General features: G+C 52.2%; 1 protein-coding gene across 1 annotated transcript in view; it reads left to right on the top strand.

The window, feature by feature from the left end:
- CMIP (c-Maf inducing protein) overlaps positions 1 to 25,684 on the top strand; it is a 228,780-nt gene that overhangs the window by 129,419 nt on the left and 73,677 nt on the right. Inside the window, exons 2-3 of the mRNA XM_025988583.2 lie at positions 11,174 to 11,299; positions 22,899 to 22,949. Coding sequence (XP_025844368.1) covers positions 11,174 to 11,299; positions 22,899 to 22,949 — 177 coding nt within the window. The remainder of the gene's footprint in view (positions 1 to 11,173; positions 11,300 to 22,898; positions 22,950 to 25,684) is intronic.

The raw sequence follows: 25,684 nt of genomic DNA, 5'->3' as shown, positions 1-25,684 counted from the left end.
CACTTGGGCACACCCTGGTCATCTGGGGCTCCCAGGGCAGTGGCCAGCAGAGTGACCAGGCATCATGGTATAGAGGATACAGATCTGACCCCTAAGTCAACGATGTGGCCCTTCTGCTGACCACTGGTGACCTGGGGCCACCATTTAACTGCTCTAAGCCTCCCCTTCTTCCTCCATGAGACAGCGGTCCCAGCAGTGCCCATTTCCCAGGGGCCTTGTGCAGAATAGGCAGGATGGTGCCTATGGACTGCCTGAGGGTCTGGCATCTGAGATTGGCTCGACTGCTGCTGCTCCCTGACAATATTTGCTGACTTGGTGGGTGGAAATGTGCTGACTTGTGTCACAGCCCCCAAGAGCCTTGATCAACTTCTCGGACGGCAGAGGTACCCAGGGGCACAGATGCAGAGCACCACGCCCTGGGGACTCAGATTTCCATCCCACAGTGGTGACTGAGGTTGGAGAGTCCGAACATGGAAATATCAGTTCTTCCTCTGTCATTAAGCCTCATGAGCCATTTGCCCATAAAAGGGGGCAGCTGCCATGACTGGACTCATGATTAATGAGCCAGAACATGCCTCCTGACCGTCTCCACCGAGTGCAGTCAGTGGAGAACAGCCTTGGCCTGCCCCGACTGGCCCTGCCCTCCCAGCCAGCCTCCAGGCACTGCTCTGCCAAGGGTAGGCAGCAGGGAACGGGGCCGGCGGCTCTGGCATGGAGGGCTCGGTGGAGATGGAGCCAAGAGGCTGTGGGCGAGTGAGTCTGGGGGAGGCAGTGTCTAATACACGAGGTCCTGCTTGTCATTGGTCTTCCAGAGCCAGCTGATCACCTCTGTGCTCAGGGCCAACTCCAGGCTGGAGCACCCCTCTCCATCCCATCTTTCTGGAGTCATCTGTGGGTAAGGGAGGAATTTGGAGAGCATTTGCACAAAGCCCATTCTTCCTTCTTGTTGAGGCTTGAAAATAATCACCTTGGTATAATGAGCTCCTGCTTGGCACCTGGCACTGTGTTGGGAGTTGAACTCCTTGAGCTCAAGCAGACGAGCCCTCACCATATCATGCCCCTGCTTTCAGCCCTGTCCTGGCTGCCTCTAGAGCCACCCTGGTATCCCCCTTGGAGTTATACTAGCAAGTTCTCCCAGGTGCTAAGCACAGGAGGGCACTTCATTATTCTCTGCAGCACCTGTAAGATAGGTATGCTGTTACCTTTTTTATTACAGTGTAATTCTCATACCATAAAACTCCCCATATGGGTCATGTGGAAACTCTGGTTAACTTCTCCACATGCCTGCACCATTTCATGTTCCTGCCAGCATGGATGAGGGTTCCAGTTTCCCCATATTTTCTCCAACACTTGTGATTCCCTTTTTAAAAATAGCCATCCCAATTGATGTGAATACTATTCTCATTTTTGCAAGGGAGAGAAAGGAGGCTCAGAGAGGCCAAGTCACTTGCCTGAGGCCACACAGCCAGCAAGTGAGAGAGCCTGGATTTGACTCTAAAACTTGTGATCTTTTTTTTTAAGGACTTTATTTGAGAGACAGTGAGTGTGTGTGAGAGAGAGAGAGCACACGAGCAGGGCAGAGGCAGAGGAAGAAGCAGACTCTCCTGCTGAGTAGGGAGCCCAACGGAAGGCTCGATCTCAGGACTCCAAAATCATAACCTGAAATGAAGATGGACACTTTATGGACTGAGCCACCCAGGCACCCCTAAAACTTGTGGCTTTTCAAAAAACCTTTTATTGAAGCATAACATACATGCAGAGAAGTATACATACTGTGTCCTGCTTGATGCATTTTGACATTGTGCTACTACCAACCTGGATTAAGGCCTGGAACAGTGCTGAATGTCCAGAAGCTGCCTCTTACCGCTTTCTGGTACTGTTTCCATTCAGGGGTAACCAGTAGTGTACCAGCTCATCCTGGTTCTTCCGGAACTTTCCTGGTTTTAGTGCTGAACATCCAGTGTCTCCAGAAACCCCCTCAGGCCCAGGCAAAGCAGACAGCTGGTCACCCCAGTAACCAGTACTCTGACCTCTCACAGCATGGAGTAAGTTTTGCCCACTTCTGGACTTGATATAAATGGAAGCAGCTACTCTGTTACTTCTGCGGCTAGTTTCTTTTCCTCAGTGTTGGGTTCATGCAGTTTGCATGCTGTGTGTAGCCGTAGATCATTCTTTGTCGTGTTGTGTTCCATTGGGTGAATATACCACACATTCTTCATCTTTTCTTCCATTGCTGGACGTTTGGGTAGCTTCCAGTTTGTTCTAGTCTGGGGCTGCGGAGTGCTTAGGCAACGTGTGTACAGGTCTTCGTGAGAACATATGTCAACATTTCTTCATAGGAATGGGACAGCTGGCTGCACGGGGTGCATGTGTCCAGCTTTAGCACATGTGAACGCACAGTTTTCCAAATTGGTTTAGCAGTTTCGGAGCATTCCAACTGCTCTGTATGCTGAGGCTTGTTGCCGTCTTTTCCCACTTGAGCCATTCTGCCTGAGGATGGTGTGGTAGTGTTCCCCTGTGGCAGACCCCCTCTGAGGTTTAACTCACTAGCTGTTGTAGACATTCGCCAGGATGTGTACCCTGAAGGTCTCGATTCTCCTCCCAGCTCTGTCCTGAATAGCTGTGCGCAGTTGGCCAAGGCTCAGAGCCTCTACTTAGTCTATCACAGGGGGTGATGGTAATACCTGCCTCCCAGTAGGGCTGCTGGAGGGGGGAGGGCCATACAGAGGTGGGAGGTAGGCCAGGGCAGTTAGTAGGGTTGTTCCTGGCCCCTGGGCCTGCTGCCAGCTCCTCTGGGCCTCAGTGGGAGCCAGGGCTGGTCCCTCCACCTAGGCTCCTTTCTAGACTCACTTGGTCAGTTGCTCAGCTGTCAGAGGTGCCGAGGGGCAGGCACAGGTAAAAAGTGCCATGCCCTGAGAACACAAATTTCTGTCCATCAAAGACCCCCATTTTCCTGGGTCACCTGCCTCCTCCCTGGATCCAAGACTCCATGATTGTAGGGCTGTGTCCCTCACCTTCACTGCTGTGTCCCCAGATATTGGCACTAGGTTGCCCACATGAGGGGTTCCGCTTGTTGAGTGACTACGTGAATTCAGTCCTGAGGTGACCATTGCCCTAGCCACATTCCATGAGCTCAGGAGGCCACAGGAGGCCACTGCACTGGATGGTGCACATACAGAGTATTTCCATCATCACAGAAAGGTCTTTTGGACAGGGCTGACCTAGAATTCCTTATGCCATGCAGAAGTTCGTTATTAAGTTCCCTACAACCAATAAAAGAAGGTTAAACCAAACACCATAAAACACAAGAGTGTATTTTTCTCATGAGAGATTTTCTTGCTCAAAACCAAGTTGCTTTTACTTGACACATAATTCTAACACTCTTGGTGTTCTGATTCCACAGGCTACAACAGAAGAGCAGTAACTTTGTGAGGTAGGGTACAGGGGAAGGTACGTTGGCAGCAGGAAGAAGTAGCCATTTGGTGCCAAGGGAATGGTTGGAGAAGCCATCCAAACAGACACAGCATCTCCAAGTCAGAGGCCAGTAAGCGGAGCAGCAGGCAGCTCTGGGCTACAGCTCACCAGTGGATGGTGGTACTAACAGTGGCCCTGGGGCAACCAGAAAAGCTGAAATTATGTTGGGTATCTTTGGTTTATGGAAACAAGGGGAGGGGAGTGTGAAAGGCATTTGAGGAGATTTGCTCCGGGACTGGGGCCCAGACTGACCCACGTAGCAGCAAATTGTTACCGCCGCTTTGCTTTTGCGGTACAGCTTTCCCTTTGTGGGATTAAAGAGAACATCAAAATATTTTGACAGGCCTTGCCCAAATGAGCCTGTGTGGGTTTCTGCCCTTGAGGCCGAGTGGAGCCGTAGGTGGCCTGGGGACCTGTGGGGCTGGGTGGCAACAGGCAGGCAGATCCTGACACCCTGGCTGTGCCAGGCTCTGGTTCTGGCACCCTCTCAGACTCTGGCTCCTGTGTGCATAGCACATGTGTGCACTGTGCATGCCCATCAGTACGCACGCTGGGATGTGGATCTGGCTGGAGGGCTTGGCAGAGCATGGGGTGGAGGTCGCAGTCCTGGCAGGTGTGAGATGGAATCCTGGCTCTGTCTCTTAAAAGCAGGAGTCTGTGGCAAGTGTCATCATGTCCCTTTGCCTCAGTTTTGTCTGTAGCGTGTGGATCAACAGGGATGAATACAGCCCCCTGCAGTGTTACGTACAGTGGAATGAGATCATGCCTAAAAAGTCCTCTGCGTGGTGCTGGCCACATGGTACCTCCTCCATACATGCCAACCAGGGGGCACTGGTGTCTTTCTCTGTGGGAGGGGCTTCATGAGGCTTGGGTTTGCAGAGCGCATGTCTTTTCTTGTCACTAAAAAAATATGTTACTGATTATTCACCATACCCGAAAGGTTTGGAAACCACCCAGATGTCCTTTAGCTGATGAGTAAGTAAACCTGGCCTGGCGTATCTATTCAGTGGAACACTACTCAGCCATAAAGAGGGACAAAGTACTGATACGTGGTTCGCTACAGATGAACCTCTGAAATGTTACATGCACAGAGCTAGAGAGAAGGGCCACGTGCTGTATAATTGCATCAATACGTAAGGTCCACACAGGCAAATCAGTGGGGACACATAGCAAACTGGTGGTCAGCAGCACTGTGGGGGAGAGCTCATAGGGAGTGACCACTTCACAGTCTGGAGTCTCCTTGGGGAGGGCTGAAAATGTCTCAGAACCAAACTGAGACAAAAGTGGCACAACATGGGGAATGAAATGCCACTGAGTTGTACATCTGACAACAGTTAAAACTGAGACAAAATTTCATCTCACATGAATTTTCTAACAAGCAGCAGGGGGAGGTGAGCTGAAACCCACTCCTCCCATCTGAGCGCTTCGGTGGCACCACGATGGAGGGAATGGTGCTGTGGTTATTGTTACTGTTGTCATTGTTGACTATCCATGGGGACTGGAAAGAACTTCCCTCCCCTCTGACCGGATATCTCTCTTTCGAGGCCAGGGTGTGTGTTGAGGGGGCAGGTGGCAAGAGCAAGCCCTCCCTCATTCGAGCTGGGCAGTGCCACATGGCATCAGGCTGTGTGGAGTGGCTCCCTCTACATGATGACTCAGGCAGCATCCACGCAGGCACAGAGGGGACCTGTCTGTGGTGTGGCTCACCCAGCAGAGTACAGGAGGCATGGGCCACTGCCCCCACCCCGTGACAAACAGCCTGTTTTTGTCCACCCAGGTCCCCAGTGGGGGCAGGGTTCCTCAACTTCCACATTCCCTGGCCTGGAGAGGTAGCTCATGGAGAGTGTTTCCAGGCCTGCTTCTCCTCTTGGGGCCTGGGAGCCTCTTCCCTACTCCCCTTCCCAGGACTGATGCTGGGCACCTTCCCAGCACGTACCTTGAGTCAGCCTGGAGCCTCATCTGGGAGGTCGCAGACATCATGATTCATGTTGGCTTTGAGAGAAATCCCCATGGAAACCAGCAGGCAGGTTGGGTGGGAGGGAGCTGGCTCCCTGGAAAGCAGGGGGAGGTGAAGACGGGGGGCCTCGTGGAGGGTGCTGCTTCAGGGCCCTTTGGTCACCCTACTCCCTGCCCATTCTGACGTGGGAAGTCTGACGAGGTGCCCAGTTTGGAATGTCAGCTCTGAGGGCCTTGGGGGGCCAATGGGGGGTCTGATGAAGCCCCTCCAGGCTCTGCTGTATTGAGCCCAGATCTAGGCATGGAGGAGACACCAGAGATGAAGTTCATCTCAAAAACAGAAGCAGAAGCAGAGTGTTCTCTCTCTGAGGGGCAGACACCAAGAACTCCCCGAGGCTGGCCTCTCATTGATCCTCAGAGCAAAAGGACAGAGACCCCCGCCCCCGACTTGTTCCTCAGCCCCCGGAAGCATCCCTGGGAGCCCAGACCCTGGCTTACAGACTTCTGGGTGTGCTGTAGTCACCTTGTGGGCAGTTGGCGGCCAGGCAGCCCCTCTGAACTCACATGGGCCAGAGCCAGGCTTGGCGCCCAGGATGAAAGCCACCACCCCCCCAGCCTTAGCCAGGGCTCCCCAGGTCTCTTAATATCTCTTTAATGAGAGCAATTTGGCAATGATGTAAAATATGCTCTTACCCTTTGTCCCAGTAATTCCATTTCTGGGAATCTGGCCTAAGGAAATAATCCTAAATATAGGGTAGAAAAACATGTTTCACAAGGATGTTCATTGTGGAGTTGTTTATAGTAGCATAAAATGGAACAACCACACTGTCTATGGTGGAGGCAGAGCAGTGATAAAATAGTGGCCAAATGTCTTATAGCCACTAAATGATAGTTCTGGAAATTACTGTCTAGGATATAGGATGTGCATGTGATGTAACATTATGGAAAAAAAAGAAAGAAAAAGAAAGAAAGACAGAAAAAGAAAGAGAAAAGGCAAGTTACAAAATCAATATGTACCGTATGACTTGGGCTGTGTAAAGAAAGATCATGCATAAAGAAATCCTTCGGAAAGTAGTACATGCCAAAGTGTTAATGAGTGGTCTTGACATTTTATCTGAAAGGTTGCCTCCCATTCATCATCTTCCAGATTATCTATAATATTCACGCATTGCCTTTCTTAGTCAGGTTGGAGTTATAATTTACATTCAGGGAAATTCACCCATTTGGCATTCAGATTTGTGAGTTTTGACAAAGATATACAGTCAGGCACCACCATCATTGAGATAGAGTACTTCTATCACCCCAGAAAGTTCCCTCATGCCCCTTGGTAAGTGGCCCCACCTGTGCCCCAGCTGCTGCTGACCACTGGTCTGATTTCAAGCCCTGTAGCCTTGCTCATTCCAGAATGTCACAGAAACAGGAATCGGGCAGTGTGCCTTGTCCTGCTCTTACACGTAGAAATAACTTAGTCTGCTTATTGTCCTCTTATATGTACCTCACAGAGCTGGATTTCCTAGCTTCCCTCAGGTGGAGAATTTCATTTTTCCTTTCTATCTGACTCAGCCTTTACCCCATGTAGGAATCTCCTCCGCTGTAGCTCTGATCATCGTGTTCAGATTACCGGGGAATTATCAGTTATCTGTGAAATTGTCCCAGCTGTGTGAAAGTACCTAGGACGAAGGAGGTCTGTGGCCAGTTCTGGCTCACACCTAACTCTGAAGAGCAGCATCGAGGGGCTTTCAGGCCCGATCCGTCCCCTTTCCCTTGCAAGCTTCCTGGGCTCCCGCCTAGGCTCCGTCTGGGGAGGTGACACTGGTGACAACATGGCAGCAGTTAATTCCTCTTATAATGAACATTTTATCATAGGATACTGTGAGACATGCAGAAAAGTGACAAAGGCAGTACAGAATTTCCATATACCCCAAACCCACTACCCTGGTGGTGACCATGTCACAGAAACAGGATACATTTGTCACAGCGAATGAACCAGTACTGATATGCGTTATTAAAGTCCATGCTTTATTCAGTTTCCTACGTTTCTACCAAATGTGCTTTTTTGGTCCCAGGACCCCATCAGGGATCCCACAGTGCATGGAGTGGTCAGTCTCTGTAGACACAGGCTTCTCACGGTGGGGCAGTTGCTTGAGCTTTCTGGGTTTTGATGAGTACTGACCAGGTGTTTTAAGGAATGTTCCTCAATTGGGGTTTATCTGATGTTTTTCTTGTGGTTACACTGGAATTATGGGTCTGGGGGAGGAGAACCCCAAAGATAAAGTTGATTATTTCTCACAGTAGTTCCTTTTATTGGGCTTTTCAGAATGTTCCAGATGCTGTGCTAAAGCCCTCGACAGATTGGATCTCCTTTAAGGCTTCTAATAATCCTGTCTATTAAATTCTCATTCTTACCGTTGAATGAAATGGGCTCAGAGAGGTACAGTAACTTGCGTAACATCACACAGTAAGAGGCTCAAACCCAGGTCCTGTTGATTCTACAAATTTTACTTTTAGCCAGTATTGCTTCCAACAGTGGGAAAGCAGTACATCTGCTATTAAAAACCAGTATGTATTTATTTATACCCAACCTTTCCCCAAAAAGCCTGTGTTGCAACTTCTAATCAAGGCCACATTGAGGCAACTGAAGCAGGGTCGTGAGAAAGGCAGATACAGGCGGTTAGCAAGCCCTGCCTCCTGGAAATCGCACAGGTCAGCAGCGGTCATCTCCCGAAATGTGCTGCCACGGGCCTGGCACCGTCACAGGGCAGTACAAAGCCTCGTCGTGCTCCAGGTCCCTGAGGAGGTTGACAGGTGTGCTTTCAGAGAAAGGAGGTTGGCCATTTGCTTGGTTTGAATAATCAAGTCCTATTGATGTTCGGAATGGGCCTTTTTCTATCTTTATATTGTGTGGTATGGTCTGGTAGTCTTCCAGATGTGCTAGCGGCCACATCTTAGCCCAGGTCCTCCGGGGGTACCAAGGGGTCAGCGGGCTGGAGTTTGGAGGCCAACTGGACCTCAAAGAGGGAGAGAGGTGGGTGTGAGCCATTTGGGAGACCTCCAGCACATCTGGTACCCAGGTGGCATTGCTTCCTAAAGGATATTTTTTTTTTAATTTATTAAATAATTTTTTAACTTTTAAATTTTAAAGTAATCAAAACCCTTCATCTTCCCAAGGATGTTATATATAGTGATTATAAGCAGTACATGGATGAACACTTTTATTTTTTTTGAACACTTTATTATTTAGGAAAATATTCATTTATTAAGAAAATAACTATTAGCTTCTAGATGCCAAGGTCTGTTTGGGCACTTGGAACAGAACAGGTGGAAATTCCTGCTCCCAAGTGCTGAAACACTAGCAGGGGAGACAGACAGCAGCAAACAATAAATATTTGAATGTGGGTTCAGAAAATAAACATATAACCAATCCTCCAAACCCCTGGTTTCACTGATATTCTCAGGACAAGATGTGCCGTTAGAGCTGAGTCACTGATGGCAGGATGTTGAGAACATAGTAGTGCATGGGCTGCTGGCATAGGGTAAAGGGTGAAGGGGAGCCCACACATTTGCCTCCGGGATGCACCAGGGTAACCGTCTGGGTCAGACACTGCGGCTGCAGGGATGGGTGTTGAAGGGTGGCCTGGTGCTGGAGAGAAAGGCAGGATGAATTTGGCTGCCCCCCACCACCACGCCTGGGTCCCAGCCTTGTTCCATGCCTGGACTCATGCAAGAACTTCCAGGCTGTCCCTGCTTCTGTCTCCTCTTCCTGACTGGTCCCCCTGCAGCACTTCACCAGGAACCCCAGCTGGACCCACAGGTCCCTCTTCCCAAGCCATGTCTTACTGAGCCTTCCTCCTTTTGGCCTCCTCCCTGAACGTGCCCCGCCTGTTCCCACCCCTGGGCCTTTGCACAGACCAGGGGCTCCAGGTTGTATTTTCCCTCCACCTCTCCAGGGCACTGCAGCTCTTAGCCCTGTGCATACTTTTTTTGGTATCTTGGTGCAGCACTTGCTATTTATTTGCCTATTTTGTTTTTTGCCTCTTTGTGCTACTGGGCTGCTGTCTTAGCCACTGCTGTATTCCCAGCACCCAGTGTGTGGGCTGTAACATAATAGGTGCCCAATAAATACGTCAGATGAATGAATGAGTACATGAACAAATCGATTGATCAATCTCTCTTATTTCCTGAGCCTGGTGGGCAATCATATCGGGGAAATTTGAGTCAGTTTATGCCCTTAACCCTCTCCACCTCCAGCACCACCACTGTTTCTCAACTTTGGCAGACAGAAATGGACATTTAAGAGCTCACAGGGGTCCTAAATCCTGATGGTACAATGAACTCATCAGGCCGTGGATTTTAGATCACATCCCCTCTTACTGATTGGTTAGAGCGCTGATTCCTGAGTCACCAGCTCAGTTCAGCCCTGGCCAGCCCCCTTCCCAGCTGGCTGTCCATGAGCACGTCACAGGACACCTCAGCTTCCTCATCTATGCAATGAGATGGCCCTGGCACCCGTCTGTGGGACTCTTGTGAGGATGGAAGGAGAGAGCGCTTGCCATGTATCTGGGGAGTGCTTGGCGTGGGAGAGGTTAGCTGTTACATTCTACCTTCTTGGCTGGGTTACACTTGCCTCTGATTCTGCTGAAGTACAGCTTCCTGGGGTCAGAGTGACAAGGACACCGCTGGTACCTGGTGGCCAGCACCTCCCCCTGGTGCCTTGTCTCTATAACAGGGAAGAGGGACTATGAATTTCTCTGTCCCCATCTGTACCCCAACATTGGCCAATGATAGCTGTCACTGTTCTTTCTTTCCACACAAATGGTTGAGCCCTTGCCACGTGCCAGGCACTGGGGAGAGAGGACAGGGACCAGGACAGACAGGGGCCTGACACCTCCAAGCTGGAGTGTGGCCAGGAGACAGATATCAGCAGATGGCACACCATATAAGTCCGCAATAATTAAATGGGGTGTGGGGAGCACTGGGGGTATGGGGAAGGATGTGACCAGGTGGTCTATAGGGCCTGAAGGGTAGCTGAGCCCCCAGATGTCCCTGCAGAGCTGAGGCCTGGACAGTAGAAGTGGAGAGGCCAGGGATTGGGCCACAACCTTTCTGGGCCAACCTGAGTTTGTGGTGCCATGGGCAGCTAGGCCCATTGGGGAGCACAGATGAAAAAAAGAAAGCAGGCAGAGCTGGAGGAAGGAAAAGGACCGGACCTGTGGGCCTGGTAAGGGTGGACGCGAGTGTGGGTTTCGTGCTTGGGCCACCGGGAGCTGTGAGAGGACACTGAGCAGGGAGGAGGGGGATTGAGTGTGCCGACTTGGAGCATGGCCCTGGGCGCAGAGTGGGGAGGTGCACATCTGTGCAGGGAGACAAGACAGGGAGACCAGTGGGGCCTGTGACTGCTTTCTGGGTTGGAGAAGGTGGTGGCTCGGCCACAGTGAGGGCTGGAGAGATGCAGGCTCTGCCCTATGCTGAGCCCCATGGACATCCCGAGGAACAATGCACGGGCTTTGCCCTCCAGGTGCCCCCAGTCCACACCCCCAAACACGTGGGCAAGCTTCCACCACAGCCTGTTCCCGCCAGCTGGGACGCTGCCAGCCAGGAAAGATGGAATTCCTTTGGTTCCCAGAGTTGCCCAGTGTCTGTACAGTGTGCTGGTGGCCGGGGCAGGGATGTGTTCTGGAACCTTCTGAGATGTGGATATCGTGCCTAATCTTTTCTTTTTCTTCTTCTTTTCTTCCTGCTGCAGCCAACTGGGTACATGGAAAACTCAGTCTCCTACAGCGCTATTGAAGATGTTCAGCTGCTGTCCTGGGAGAACGCCCCGAAGTACTGTTTACAGCTCACAATTCCTGGGGGGACGGTCTTACTGCAGGTAGGAGAAGCAAACATGAGCAAGCAGTTTCTTCTGCCCTGCCCCCCGTGCTCTCACCCTCCGCTTTTCCCTCAGAGGAAGACGGCCAACTACCAGGAGGAAAGGTTGTTTAGCTTAGGGGGTGCTTTTTTCTCAGACGTAAGAAAGGTATTAACTGGGGCCCTCTGGGAAAAAGGAAGAGGGAATGTGCACAGACTGAGCTCCCACTGCATGCCTGCTACAGCCCAGGAGCTTTAGATCTCAGGCTTTGTTGTCTCTGAACAAACCTGAGGCATAGGTCTTCTGATTTCCATTTTGCAGATGAGGAAACTGAGGCACAAAGGCATGTTGTTAGGCCTTAAAAGGCTATGGAAAAGTGAGTAAGCGAGGAGGAGGTTCTTCTTGTTGGTCTTTGGAGACTCTGATGGAAATGTGAGCTGTCTCCTTGGAACAGGGTGCATTTCGTGTGTATTGGTCAGGGCTGTTAGTTGGAAATGATGCAAACATTCGAACTCTGAGGCAAAAAGAGAACTTGATGCTGTAAATATATTAGGGTAACTAGGCAGTAAAAGACCTTCAGGAATGGCTTGATCCAGGAGTCAAATGATGCTAATATTCTCTTCCCATCACCTGGCTCTGCTTCTGTGTGTTGGCTTCATTGTCAGGGAGGGTCTCTCTATGCCTGGGAAAGATGGACTTCTGTCCTTTAAACATTGTGAGAGCCCATTTTCCTTCTAATGTCTTTCTATAAAATCTCATAGACGATTCTGATTGTCTCTGATGTAGTCCCACACATCCCAGGGAATGCCTTACCCTAGGTTACATACCCACCCTTGACCATAGCCCTACCAAGACCTTAGGGTAGGTCCACCAAGAAAAGAACTGTGGCAGAAAAAAATTGCTGGAGTATATACACACAACATGTTCTGTTTCATTTCAGGCAGAGCCATCCCCATTTCCAGCAGGGAGCCCAACTCAGAAACTAATTAGAGAGACTGCACACTTTCATCATTGGGAGAATAGGCCTTTCTTTTAGGAACAATTTCTTTCTAACTCTGCCCCTCCAGGGAGATCTGCCCTGAGCCCAAAGAGATGCTCCCTAAAACGTGCTTCCAAAGTGGCCACTAGATTGCATAACAGCATTTGAGCCAAGAGGCACACAGTTCAGCCTCTGAGGAATGCTGGGTGCCACAAGCTGACTGTAACAGCTAATTCTTCCTAAAAATCCTGTTCTTTACTGTCACCTCTTGGAGAACGCCAAAACCACGCTGGACTGTCTTTTTTTTCTTTTATGTGTTCTCACCTCTTCCCTCTTTGCCTCCAGCCTCTATCTGTCCTTCCGGCCCCTGTGGGCTGGGGCCTGAGCAGCCGTGGAAGATTCAGGAGGGCAATGATAGGGTTCTGTGGAGAAATTAAGAGGAGGAGTATAGAGAAAAATCTGTCTGTCCCCTGTGCTGCGGGAGGAAGGTAAATAAGCCCTTCCTTGGCCCCATCCTTGAGAGGTCCAGGGCCCTCTGGGGAGCAAAGCTGTAAACACATGGCTACAGAGACAACAGCTAAAATAGAGGCATGTCCCAGAGGACTGGGAGCCCAGAGCAGGGAGTGACTCATTTGGCCTAGGGTTCCAGAGAGGGCTCCCCTGGGATGGTGACGTTACAGCTGGGTATAGAGGGGTGAGTAGGAGTCGAGATTGAGGGAGGGGGCATGTACTCAGGGTGGAGGGAGTGTAAGTACAAAGCATGAACATGGGAGAAGGAGAGGCAGGTTCAGCGCCCTGTGAATGTGTCCAGAGCCGTGGGGTCACAGCCAGATCCTACAGGTCTTATTAGCTGAGTGAAGAAGCCAAGGCTATATCCTCAGAGCAGTAGGGAGCCACTGAAAGCTCCTAAGGGGTAAAGGAGACAATGGAAGGCAGAGAGGGCTGAATGTGGGAGTGCCAGAGGGAGGCAGAAGGGAGGGAAACCTCCAGCTGGAGGAGCCCCCATCTCCTTGGGTGTGTAGTAGTTGCTGCTTTGCCAGCAAGAGGGCCTCTGGGGCATGAGGGGGCAGTGTACCCCTAAGGAAGGCCAAACGTCAGTGAGGCTTGGAGGGATGTAGGTTGCTGGGCAGTGGAATGTCCCTTTAACCCAGGCAGTGGCTGCAGGCCGGCTATGATGACTCGCCTGGCTGGGGCCACATCCGGCAGTGGCCTCACGTCAGAGCTCCCCCTGCTGAGCCAACAGGCGGGCCTGCTTCAGCATCCCCCTTGGTTGCTTGCTTGGTCTCTGCCCCCCCCCCCCACCCCCCACCCCACTGGCTCCGTGGACAGAGGCCGGAGCGGGAGAACGGGAGGAGGAGGAGAGCAGGACTCAGAGCTAGGACTAGGACGGGGAAGCAGACACAGCCCTCCACCCCATTCCTTTGGAAGCCCAGGTGGGTGTAGTCCCCCATCCCCCCGATGCCTCAACGCCTCGATCTCTCCCTTTGCCCCTTCCATCCGCTTCTACCTTGCTTCCTTCTTGTCATCACCCTCCTCCCCCTTCCCATGATTCACGGATAGCTGTGGCCGTCTTGTTATATAAATGGGTTCCGACTCATCTAGGAGATGGGCTTTGGGCTGGGGGCCCGTGTGGTGGTGAGGTGGCTGGGGGGTGCCCGAAGCCCAGGGTGGGGCCCTGCAGTGCCAGGCACGGCGCCCCTCACATGCTCTTGTGACAGGCAGCAGGATCCTATGCTTTGGGTTTGTCCTGGTTCATATGGCAGGACCTGGAGCTGTGGCATCACCGCAGTCCTCCCTGCTGTGGGTAGAGGAAGGACTGAGAAGCAGCCAGGTGTGCCTGGGCGACAAGGCTAACTGGACGAACTTCGTCTGGGTGCTCCTGGTCGGCAGAGGATGAAAATGCCTTGAGCCATGCTGTCCGACAGTGGCCACTGGCCACACAACCATCTGCATCTGCGTGTATTACATCAAATTAAGAATGCAGAGCCCTGGGCCACTGGCCACAGTTGCAGTGCTCAGAAGCCACATGAACCTAGTGGCTCCTTATTGGACAGTCCAGACGAAGGACACTTCCATCATCACAGAAGGTTCTGCTGGACGGGCCTGGACCCTAGCAGTTTGCATTTTGACCCCGTGCTCCACCCACCCCTTTCCTGCTAGAGGAATTAGTCTTAGAGTGCTGGGGGTCCGCAGTGTTCTAGCATCACTGAAGAGGTTCGTGTCCTCCTAAGAGCACGGCTCCTCCTTACCTAGGAGTGACGTTGGGGCTGCAGGGGTCCCCACCCTCACCTGCCAGTTTCTTCCAGGCTCCGTATCCATGTGAATCTATTTCCTCTCCCTCCCCTCTCTCCCCCTATTCCTCCCCCCCATTCCTCTCCCTCTCTTCATCTCTCTCTCTCCCTTTATTCTTCTCTCCATCTATTCTTCTCTGCCTCTCTCTCTCCCTTACTCCCTCTCCCCCTTCTCCCTCTCTCTCTCTCCATCTCTCCCTCTCCCTCTCTCTCTCCCTTTCTCCCTCTCTCTCCCTCCCTCTCTCCCTTTCTCTCTCTCCATCTCTCTTTCTCCCCTTCTCCCTCTCTCTTCCTCTATTCCTGTCTATTCCTCTCTCTCTCCTTCCCTCCCTTCCTCCCTCTCTCCGTCCTTCTCTTCTTCCTCCCTCTCTCTCTCCCTCTCTTCATCTCTCTCGCCCTCTATTCCTCTCTCTGTCTACCCCCCATCCCCCTCTTTCTTCCTCTCTCTCTATCTCTGGCTGTGTCTCGCTCTGCTTCTGTTGCAGTTTCTCTCTCTGATGTCTTCCTCCAGGCCTCTCTCCACCCCAGCCCTTCTCTCTGTGCCTCTCGACCTCACTCCCTCTGTATCTCCCCCTCCCTCTGTCCCTCCCTCTCCACCCTTGTCTGTCTCCCAGAGACCTCCTTACAAAGCTGCTTTGTTAGAATTGGAATCGCGCCTCCCTCAGACCCCGGGAGCTGACCTATCTGAGTTCAGGGCAGGTTCAGAGCTACTCTCGGGCCAGCGCGCCTTCTCCCAGCCCAGGGACACCGAGCGCTCTGCCAGCAGGTCGAGTCTCCAGACAAAGGCGCCAGCCTCCCAGCCTGGTCCAATTGGTGTGTTTCTGGATGCTTTGTGTTTTTCAGCGTGAGCTCCCTAATGCCATGTTATTAGAATCCCCGGGTGCGGAAAGGGCCTATTTATCTTCTTTCCACCTTAACTCCCTTTGTGCTCCCGTTCCATTGTGAGAACGTAACGACATAAGAACATAAACGGTGCAATGAAAGCATCCGGGGCCCTCCTTGCCGGCCGGCCATGGGGTGGGGTGGCCGGCCTCCGAGAGCCCTGTGGCGCTGATCATCTAGCATTTCTGCCTCACGGTCGGGCGTCTGCCCATCCGTGAGAAGTAGACAGAGCGCCCTGCTCCTAAAACAAGGTTTCAGACGGAGCCAGAACAAGGAGACTGTCCTCCTCCGATGGTCTCCAAGGCTGGCTCTTCTCCCAAGGGGACCTCCGGAGGCCAGGCTGCAGGGGCAGGGACAGGGTGGGTTCCCTTCTTACTGGAAGCTGGCGAGAAAGAGCTTTCCGGTCTGAAAAGCACGTGCTGTTTTTTCCCTAAGAAGTCGGGCCAGGAAGGAGAACTTGGGAACAGTCACCCACAGTGCACCCTTGGCTGTTTTTCTCACCTCTCGAGACAATACAACAATGAGAGAGAACTTGGCAACTTTCGAAGAGGAAATTAGGCAGAATTTGCCTGGAACGAGGCCCTTCCAGTGTTCGAAAGATTTATCGCTGGGAGAAGTTGGCGCTGGCCGGAGCAGGGCTGCCTGCTTCCAGGGGCTCTTTCCCATGCTTGAGTCGAGTGACCCTCGGGACTCTGAGCTCTGCCCCGTGTCCCGCGGGGCCGAGTCGTCCTGGCTTGGCCGCCCGCACAGCAGCATGGAATCCCTGTGCAGAAACTCGCCCAGTCCCCTGGGCCAGGCCCAGCCCAGGCCACTCTCCCTTTCATTGGAAGGCACTTAGAGATGCCTGCGCCGGGATCCTGGAAGTCCCCCAGCAAGCAAGCTCTGTCCTCCTTCCTCCTTCGAAACTAGACAAACCAAAGGAAGGAACGGTTCACGGCCCACCCTCTCTGGCTCCCTCAGTGAGAGATGCACCTCCCCTCTTCCGGAAGAAAGTTCTGGCCCACCCTCTTGTTTGCGGGGTGGGGCCTCCTGGAGATTGGAACGGGAGCCAAGCCTTCCTCCTTCCCTTTCACCAGCATCATGCCTTCAGACTTCCCAGCCCAGTTCCTGGAAGCCTGGTAGAGCCCAGGCACGTGGCTCTCATGTTCAGGGTGGACAGCCTGTGTGGTCACACAGACCTGAGTCCCAGCTCAGCTCCACCACACACACTCTCTCTCTCTCTGTAGCCTCAGGCAAGCAGGGATAACCTCCCCGGATGGCTGGTTTCTCTGTGAGCTCAAGTCATGAGACCTGCCTCCTTGGACGATGTGAGGATCATCAGTGTTATTACACATAAAATACTTTGCACTGTGCCTCATCACATGTATTTAAGCAAATACATGTTGGGGAAGAGAGGGTTCCAGACTGCACAGTTCCTTTCAAGTTTTACTGCATGTGAAATTTTCTTCAGTGAGCAGAAGGGGTGATGCTTCATCCATCCATTTAGCTGTCCACCCACCCAATCCATTTGTACATCTGTCTGTCCACCCATCTATCCTTCCATCTACCCATCCAACATACATCCATCCATGTATCCATCTGGTCATTGATTCGACAAGTCAGCCAGTCTTTCACTTAACAACATCTCTCTCTATGGTTTTTGTGGACACCATGGTGAATAAGTCACACATGGTCCCTGACCTCTAAGAGCTCATAGCCTTGACAGAAGGAACAGCAATTGAAATGAGCAATTGCAGGACAGTGTAGTTCTGTTAGGCAAGGCAGCATCACCTGATGTGGTCAGGGATGGCAAGGGGAAAGCATTTCAGGTGAGACCTGAAGGGTAAGTGAGTAGTTCAGCAGGCGGTGAGTGAGAGGGTGAAGGCACAGTGTCCCTGGTAGGATGATGTTCTGTGTGAAAGCCAGATGAAAAGCAAGGCCGGCCAGGTCATGCTAGATCATGCTACAGTGACAAGTAGCCCCAACTTCCAAGTGGCTCAAAACAACAAAGGATTATTTCTCACTCAGGCTACACATCCATCGTGGGTTGGCTGGGAGCACTGCTGACGGAGCCAGCGCCATCAGGAATGTTTCTGGTTACCATGGCAAGGGCAAAGGGCCCTGCTAAATACAGCACCAGCTCCCAAGAGCTTCCACTGGAAGTGACACGGGTCACATCAGCTCATGCTTCATTGGCCAGGGCAGGCCCCATGGCCACGAGTCCCTACCGCATGCTGGGAAGAGAGCTGGCACCTTTGGGAGTGGACACCAATGACACCGCAGCAAGTCCAGGCCTTGGCTTGCTCACCAGAAGAGTGGCAGGAAGGGATAGGTTGGGCTGGCTCAGGTTGAGTCCTTAACCTGTTATCCGTGGTGTATTCCAAAACTTGCCTACACACCGTGTGCATTTACCTGCATGTGTGTGTGGTGTACAGATGTGCACTTGGCTGTGATTCTACAGCTTTTTTTTCATCTCTCAAAGGGCTTCAGGTTTCTATAAATCCCCCCCAAAACTGAGAACTCCTGGACTGGGTCAGATCCTTGAAATCCCTTTGAACCTTCAATTCAAAGAGTCTCATTATTACAATGGATGGACACTGCCTTCCTGCAAAGTGTAGCCAGCCTGGGGGGCAGAAGGGCGACTGTGGCCACCCCTCCTCCCGCTCGTGCTGGATAACGATGAGCCCAGCGGGTGGGCTGGGAGACATTTGCTGCCTCTGCCTCCCAGGCAGAGGCGCACAGTTGTATGGTACCTCCCCTCTGCCTGTAGCGTAATGAATTCATCATGCGAACTTCGCGACACCAGCCTCACCCAGGAGGTGGCAGTTAACCCGCCCGGACTCTGCCTCCTTTCCCTATCCTGTGTGTGGGACTGATAAGCTACAGAGGTGGGATGGGGCTCAGAGAGTGGCAGGAAGGAGTGCCAGGAAGTTGAGAAGGGAGGGTGGCCCCGACCAAGGCTCTGGGAGAGGCAAGGAGTTTTGAGATCAGAGAAGAAGGGGGCCAGTGGCTTGTGCCAGACAAGGCCTTGAGGGTGATGGTGAACTTGAGGCAAGGCTGGGTCAGATCCCAGGTGGGTGGCACGGCCTTCCCACCTGCTCTGAGCCTCCGTTCCTCACCTCAGAGTGATATGTGCAAAGTACTGTGCTCAATGCCTGGTGGGTCACATCAGCCGGCATTACTTCCTGTGGGATCTTGCTTCATACCCGTGCCTCAGAGAGGCAGTCTTCCCAAGCCTGAACTACAGACAGGGAGGTCCAGAGTCACACAGCTGTTTTCAGCTGGGATCTACAGACTGCTGTGCTGAACCCAAACCAGCCTTCTTCCCAGAATACGACACTGACTTCCTCCCGTTGAAACACTCATAGGAGGATGGATATGGCCGGGCAGCTGGGTTGTAATAGCAAGGGGGTTCACATTCTCCCACATGAGCAAGCACTGGGAACATGTAGGGTATTCCTCCTGGAAGGATAGGCTGTAAGCAGAGGTGACCAGGGCAGGTGAGATGGAGTTGTGTCCCTGAAGACACCTTCCTCCCCATCCAGACCATGAGGCCACTGTGAAAGGCAGGACATAGTGGACCCAACTGAGACCTGAAGATGAGGTCCCAGGTGCCAGGGCAGGAGAAGACGTCTCTGCATCTATTCCTGCTCCACAGCAAGCTGGCCACTTTGAGGTCTGGGCAGAGCCAGGTTGCCTGTGAGGGATGTCAGGAGGGCTCGAAGTATAACCAGGAGAAGCTGCAGCTCTGGGAGCTGGCTGGCTCCTTTGGGAGGAAAAACTGCAGAGAAAATTCTATGGAACATCCATTTTTGAGAAGGAAGAAGTATCCAATGGCGCCATGTAGATCAATCAGGATTCCCAGATGGAAGCAGCCAAAATGGACTCAGGCAGTCTCCAGTAAAAGAGGAATATGCTCGAAGGATTGATGGGAGCCTGGAGAACAGGCTTGGGAAATGGACTGGAGCTGAGGCAGATGGTGGGACCATATCCTAGCCTTAAAGACACCTGCCCAGGAAGACACTGCTCTGCCTCGTAATGAATTCTTTCCTCCTTCATCCTGACATTAACTTTGCTCAAGACCCCGAGTCCTGGGCAGGAACTCCAGACTGATATAGCCTAGATCACCTGCTCACACTCAACCAAGAGAGGGGCCGGGCCCCCTTAAAGATCCCTGACTGGCTTGCATGGTGGGGAGGTCCCTGGAATGGGACACACTGCGCCAGGTCATGAGGGAGTCAGGTCTGTGTTGGATTTGGTTGCCAAGGCAAAGGAAGGGAATCACCGTCTACCACTCACTACCACTGGTCTGCTTTCCGGTCTCTCTTGCTTTGTGTGTTCATTCTTGCTTGTGCAACTAGCCCTAATGGTACCAGGCACTGCTAATCAGCGCTGAGGATTTGGGAATAAAAGTCTGCCCTCAAGGAGCTCACAGCCCCCTCATTAATTTGTTCATTCATTCATTCAGCAGGTGTCACTTGGTCATGCAGGTGGTAGTCACACACAGGCACGTGTTTCCGGAGCATCACGCTGGAGCCAGTGAGCACAAACAGGGAAACATGCCTTCTTCGCCTGTCCTTCCTCCTGCTCCTCTCTCTTCCTTTTTGTCCTCACTTGGTCATTCAGTCTAGCCAGTGACACCTTATGGGCACTGCCTGGGCCCAGTGCATGCCCACAGAACCAGTAGAACAGCCCACATCGGCCCTAGACCAATGTGGCCAGACTTCCCATACTCATTTCCTACTGCTGCTGTGACAAACTGCCAACAAGGTAGCAGTTAAAACAACACATATGTATTATTTGTTTGCAGTTCTAGAGTCACGGGTCCCACTGGGCTAGAATCAAGGTGTCAGCAGGGCTAGTTCCTTCTGGAAGCTCATGGGACAATGGATTTTACAGCTTCAGAGACTGCCTGTTCCCCTTGGCTTATGGCCATGACTCCAGCCTCTGCTCCGTCTCTGACTCTCTGACCTCCTGCGTCCCTCTTGTGAGGACCCTTTGATGACTTTGACTCATCCACATAATCCAGAATAACCTCCTCATCTCAGGGTCCTTAATTCACTGAAATCTACGAAGCCCCTTTGCCACCTAAAGTAGCATATTCACAAGGCTTAGCATGTGGACAGTCTGAGGGTCCTGTATTTGGCCCAGCATGCCTGCCCCATTCTCTGGTCCACGTGGTGTGCTAAAAAGCATACACTGGGTTTGTGCTGGGGCCAGCTCATCCCAGCTTGTACCAGTTCCTGAGAGCCAGTCCTACACCCGTCTTCCCAATCGTGGTCCAGGGACGTCCCTGCTGGTGGCACAGAATCCTCCAAGGTGGGACTATTCACAGCACAGAAAGTGGCACGTGCTGTGATCGGGGCCTTTTTTTATTCTGGAAAGCCTGTTGTTCCACATTTATCAACACACCACTGGCCGTGGCCGCATGGATACTGATCACTGCTGTTTGTAGAGCATCTGCACGTGCCAGGCCCTGAGCTAAGTAAGCATTTTACAGGAATTATCTCATTGTTTGGGATCTTTGCATTGGTCTCCCTAAGCATGGGATGTATTTTATCATCCTAATGAACAAGAACTGTCATAAGACCACAGAGCCAGGTCAGCGCTGATAGGAGGTGACTCAGCCACAGACTCTCGGGGTGCTGCCGGTCCCGTGGCAGACTCTGCTTTGGCCTCCACTTCCTCAGTCAGGTGGCACAGGCTCTGCATCTTTAGGGGACTGGAACCCAGGGCTGTTAGACACTCAGTCACTGTGGAGGTCCCTAAATCACATAGAAGGTATCCCCAGGCCTGTTCCCCACTCAGGGCAGAGATAGATGCAAACTTGCCTTGCATCCATGGGCTGGTATCAGCCTGTTTGAGATTTGGAATGAGTCCCTGAACTTGCCCTCAGGAGCCTGATAACCCTCTGCACTGGCCACTGAGCTGATTCATTTCATATTCAAGCCTAGAGATTTCCCTAAACTCTGCCCTGGGAGAGTGGCTGAGCTTCACCAACACTTTGGGTGGAATACTTGGATCCCCTGGGTCCCCTGAGCAGAGGGTGACCCCTGAAATTGTAACCACTTGTACATGCTTGTTTGTGTGTGTCTGTATAGGTTGGGTCCATGGAAGCTGGACTCTCATGCTTGGAAAGAGGCTCCGACCTTTATCAGTCTCTGGACCGACAAGGTCAGGGTAAACTTGGGGCAGAGGGCCATGGGGCTGTGGGGTCAGGCAAGAACAGACACTGTGGGACACTTGGATGGCTCAGTGGTTGAGCATCTATCTGCCTTTGGCTCAGGGCATAATTCCCAGACTCTGGGATCGAGTCCCACATCAGGCTTCCTGAATGAAGCCTGCTTCTCCCTCTGCCTATGTCTCTCTCTCTCTCTCTCTCTCTCTCTCTTTCTCTCATGAATAAATAAATAAAGTCTTAAAAAAAAAAAAAAAAAAAGCAGACAGGCGTGACAATGCTGACAGTACCAGCCTCCCAGGGTAGACTTGCGAGGACTGAACAAACCAGTCCATGCATGGACCCTCGTGCTGTGTCTGGCACACAATAAATGTGCCATAAATACTGCAGTTGCCACCAAGAGCAGTGAGTGAGAGCAGCGGCAGTGTTACGCATGAGAGTTGGCTGGACCTTCCCTGGGCCCTGATGTGTTCGAGATGAGTTGATGACAGCGGTGATGGCAGAGATGACTGCATTTCTGGTGACCACCTACTGTGTGCTGGGCCTGGTTCTCTCTGCTCCACAGGAATCATTCCCAGTCCTCACAACACTCTTGCAAGGTCAGGGTTAATGGCCCCATTTTACAGATGAGAAAACCCAAGTTGCCAAGGTCTGTGAACTAGGGTGGCGTGGATCTGGGAAGGTTTTGCTCCCTGTGTGGTGGTGATTTTTAATTCAGGTCTGCCTGAGTTCAAGGCCGAATGCTTTCTTCCCTGCCTTTCTGCAGCTGGCAAGAGGTTAAACCCACAAGCTCTGAAGCCAGCCTGCCTGCTGTGAACACACTAGTTGATGTGAGATCTTGGAGCCTCGGTTTTCCCTCTGTGAAACGGACATAGGGCTGTTGTGAGGGCTGATGACAGAGTATGTGAATAACAAGTGCCAGGTACCTGGAGCAGTGCCTGGTGGGAGGGAGGCACCTGAACCGCTCCCAGCCTATTGTCCCACCACCATGCCTGCTTCCTTTCCTCCCAGCCCCTCCCATGATCCTAAATAAGCCAAGATCTGTGTACAGTGAGCACTCTTCCAGCCACCAGTGTCCAGAGTCACTCCTACCCAGCAAAACACGCACACAGGGGAATGATGTCTCATTTCAGGAAAAGTCCCCCTGGTTGTCACTTCTGTTTTGTACCCAAAAGGTTCCACTGGGCAGATCACTGTGTCAGGGCTGCAGAGCAGACCCCGCTGGGCAGAGTAGGCTGGGACCCCTGTACTGTGCTCTAAAATGCTGCAAACTGGTGACTGGACCTTGCTGTCCTGTTCTTGTCGTTGCAGGCTGCCAACAGCTACCTTCGAGACCAGTGGTTCCATTCTCTTCAGTGGAAGGTAAGTCCTGACTCAGTTTCTGATTGAAGGCGGCTGCCTCTGTTTTGGGCAGCCTCCTGGCTCAAAACTAATCTGTAACCTGGAGGTGTAAAGGTGGACATCCCTTGCCTTCCAGACGGCTTAGCCGAAGAGCCTTGCCCCATCGTGGAATGGGTTGTGTAAATCCCCTTCTGTCTCTGATGCTCGGGACCTTTCTCCTTCCTATGGCATTCCTGCCCCATTGGCCGCTGACTTTGCTCATGAGCTTTTCAGCCTTTGCCACTTCCCAAAGGATCATAGAAGCATTTGCTCTCAGAAGAGGGGCTCTATTAGGGGGCTGGGTGAGGCAGGGCTTGAGGTCTCAAGATGCTGGGTTGAAAGTAACTTCTGAAGGTTGCTCCAAACAACCATCATTCTTCCATAATTTCCACTTCCTCTCAGTTACCTGGTTCTTTGGCCTAATTTTCCAGTTCAGCCTCCTCATAGGATCGTCCACAGCCTTTTAGCATGTCAGGAAATGAGTTCTCTGCTGGTCACTGTCAAGACCCAGGGGCCAGATCTACTGAGAAAGATCCTCCCAGCCCCCAGGGAATCCACATTCTGCCCCAGGGTGTGGACTGTGCGGTCAGCCTCTCTTTATGCCCCGCCTCCCTGGCCCTCCCGCCCTCTGATCTTTTAGTTTAGAACAAGCTGTGACAGTCCTGTGGCCTCACAGGGCCAACAGGGCATGGCTGGAATGACCGGTGCATGTCCTGAGCTGTCATTGTTACAGTTAGCTGGAGAGCTGTGGAGCGTGAGCAGCTGGCCGTATGTAGGGTATAAGGCCTCATGCCATGTTGGGCTGAGCCGGGGAACACTCGGAATTCCTCCCGTGCCTCCAAGGGACTCTGGTCACAGCCAGCCCCAGGATGGAAATACAACCCCAGAAAGTGACATTCCTAGCCCCAAAGAGGGCCACCCCTCCCTTCTCCCCTGACAGCTGCAGGTCCTCTCACTTTGTGCCCGCGTGGCAGTCTCGGAAGCTCACCAGAAGTCTCCACGTTGGAGCTGCAGAGGGAAAGGACTAGAATTTATTGAGCACCTACTGTATGCCAGGAACCTGAACCTGGGCCCATCATGGCCACTTCATCCTCGCCCCAGCCTGGTAAAGCTGGTTATTGTCACTGCTCCCATTTTCTGCACAGGAAAGGTGAGGCAAGGCTGGAGCCCAGCCCCCATAGCTTGTCAGGGCTGGAGGCAGGGTACAAACCTAGGTCTCCCTCATGACCACAGGTTTCTGAATGCAGGCAGAAGGCAGCAGGTGGCAGCCAAGAAGGCCCGGTGGCACATTTCTGCTCACAGAGTCAGCAGGAGCCACTGAGAGCTCAGTTTCCCCAGTGCGATTATTCCTTGTCCCTGAAGCGTGGCTCTCCGCGGCTCTCTGTGGCCCTACGCATCCCCAGACAGGCAGGGCTTACGTCAGGACCTTCTGAGGGCCGTCTGGGAGTCAAATGCCAGAGCAGTCCAGGGGCAGGGAGGATGAGAGGGATGGTATGGTTGGGGGCTCCGATGGAAGGGGCCATTTCATCGCCGTAGACCCCAGCCACTTGGCTCCTCCCCTTTCTGTTCTCCGAAGGTGTTTTCCCAGTGAGTGGCAAGTAGGTAATCGCCTTGCTTCCTCTGCTCAGGAAGGGGCAGGAAGTACTTGGAGACATCCTGCCTCCTTGACAGGCAGGGGAAAGGCCCCATTGCAAAGAGGGCCAAGACCAATGTCAAGGGAGAGGTTGGCTGTCTTGGGTGGTATTCCACAAAGCTCGGTCGTGCCCGGTCTGCTTGTTCTTCATCTGTTGTCTGCAGCCTATGGGAACCCCTAAAAGGCAAGGCTTGGGGAATTCGGGAATGGTGTGCAGCTAGCAGGGATGACCAAGAAGGTGGGCAGAGGAAGCTGAATTTCAGAAGATGGACAGGCTAGAAAGATGATTTGAAAGTGACAGTCTCGGGACGCCTGGGTAGCTCAGTGGTTGAGCATCTGCCTTTGGCTCAGGACATGATCCTGGAGACCCAGGATCGAGTCCCGCATCAGGCTCCTTGCATGGAGCCTGCTTCTTCCTCTGCCTGTGTCTCTGTGTCTCTCTCTGCCTCTCTCTGTGTTTCTCATGAATAAACAAATAAAATCTTAAAAAAAAAGATAGTGATAGTCTTGAAACATACAAATTTAATCATCAAGTATTGTGGATTGAATGAGTACAGAATTGGGGATCCCTGGGCTTCTCACAGTTTTCAGGAAGACCTGGATATCTACACTCAATTTTGGTGCCATTTGGTTTCTTTATGGTTGTTAAATTTAAAAAAACAAACCACCTCACCCCCCCGCTGCCAAAAAAAACCAAAAAAACAAAAACAAAAACAAAAACAAAGAAAAGCATCCAGGAAACCCGAGTCAGAGCTTCATGGAACTGGCAAATGCCTGGCAGTGTATGGCCCTTTTGCCAAATGGTAGGTGGTGGCCTTTGTTCCCACAATATAAGTTTTCACTTGTGTCTTGTCAGGTATAAAACTGGCAGATTTCCCCCTTTAACAACTGACACCACCCCACCCCACCCCACAATAATTTAGGTAGGCTGCCACCAGGTGGCAGCGGTATCTTAGTGTCAGCAACTTGGTTTCGGTTTTGATGAGACTGGAGGAGGTGTGTTTTCCTTCCTTTTTAAAAAGGCGAGGGCATCTAAGGTGTTTTGGAGGCATGTCCAGCTCGCAAAATGAACTGAGAGACCTGG

Source organism: Vulpes vulpes, chromosome 12, assembly GCF_048418805.1.
Source record: "Vulpes vulpes isolate BD-2025 chromosome 12, VulVul3, whole genome shotgun sequence".
NCBI classification, from domain to species: Eukaryota; Metazoa; Chordata; class Mammalia; order Carnivora; family Canidae; genus Vulpes; species Vulpes vulpes.
This window is presented reverse-complemented; position numbering and strand designations above follow the sequence as displayed.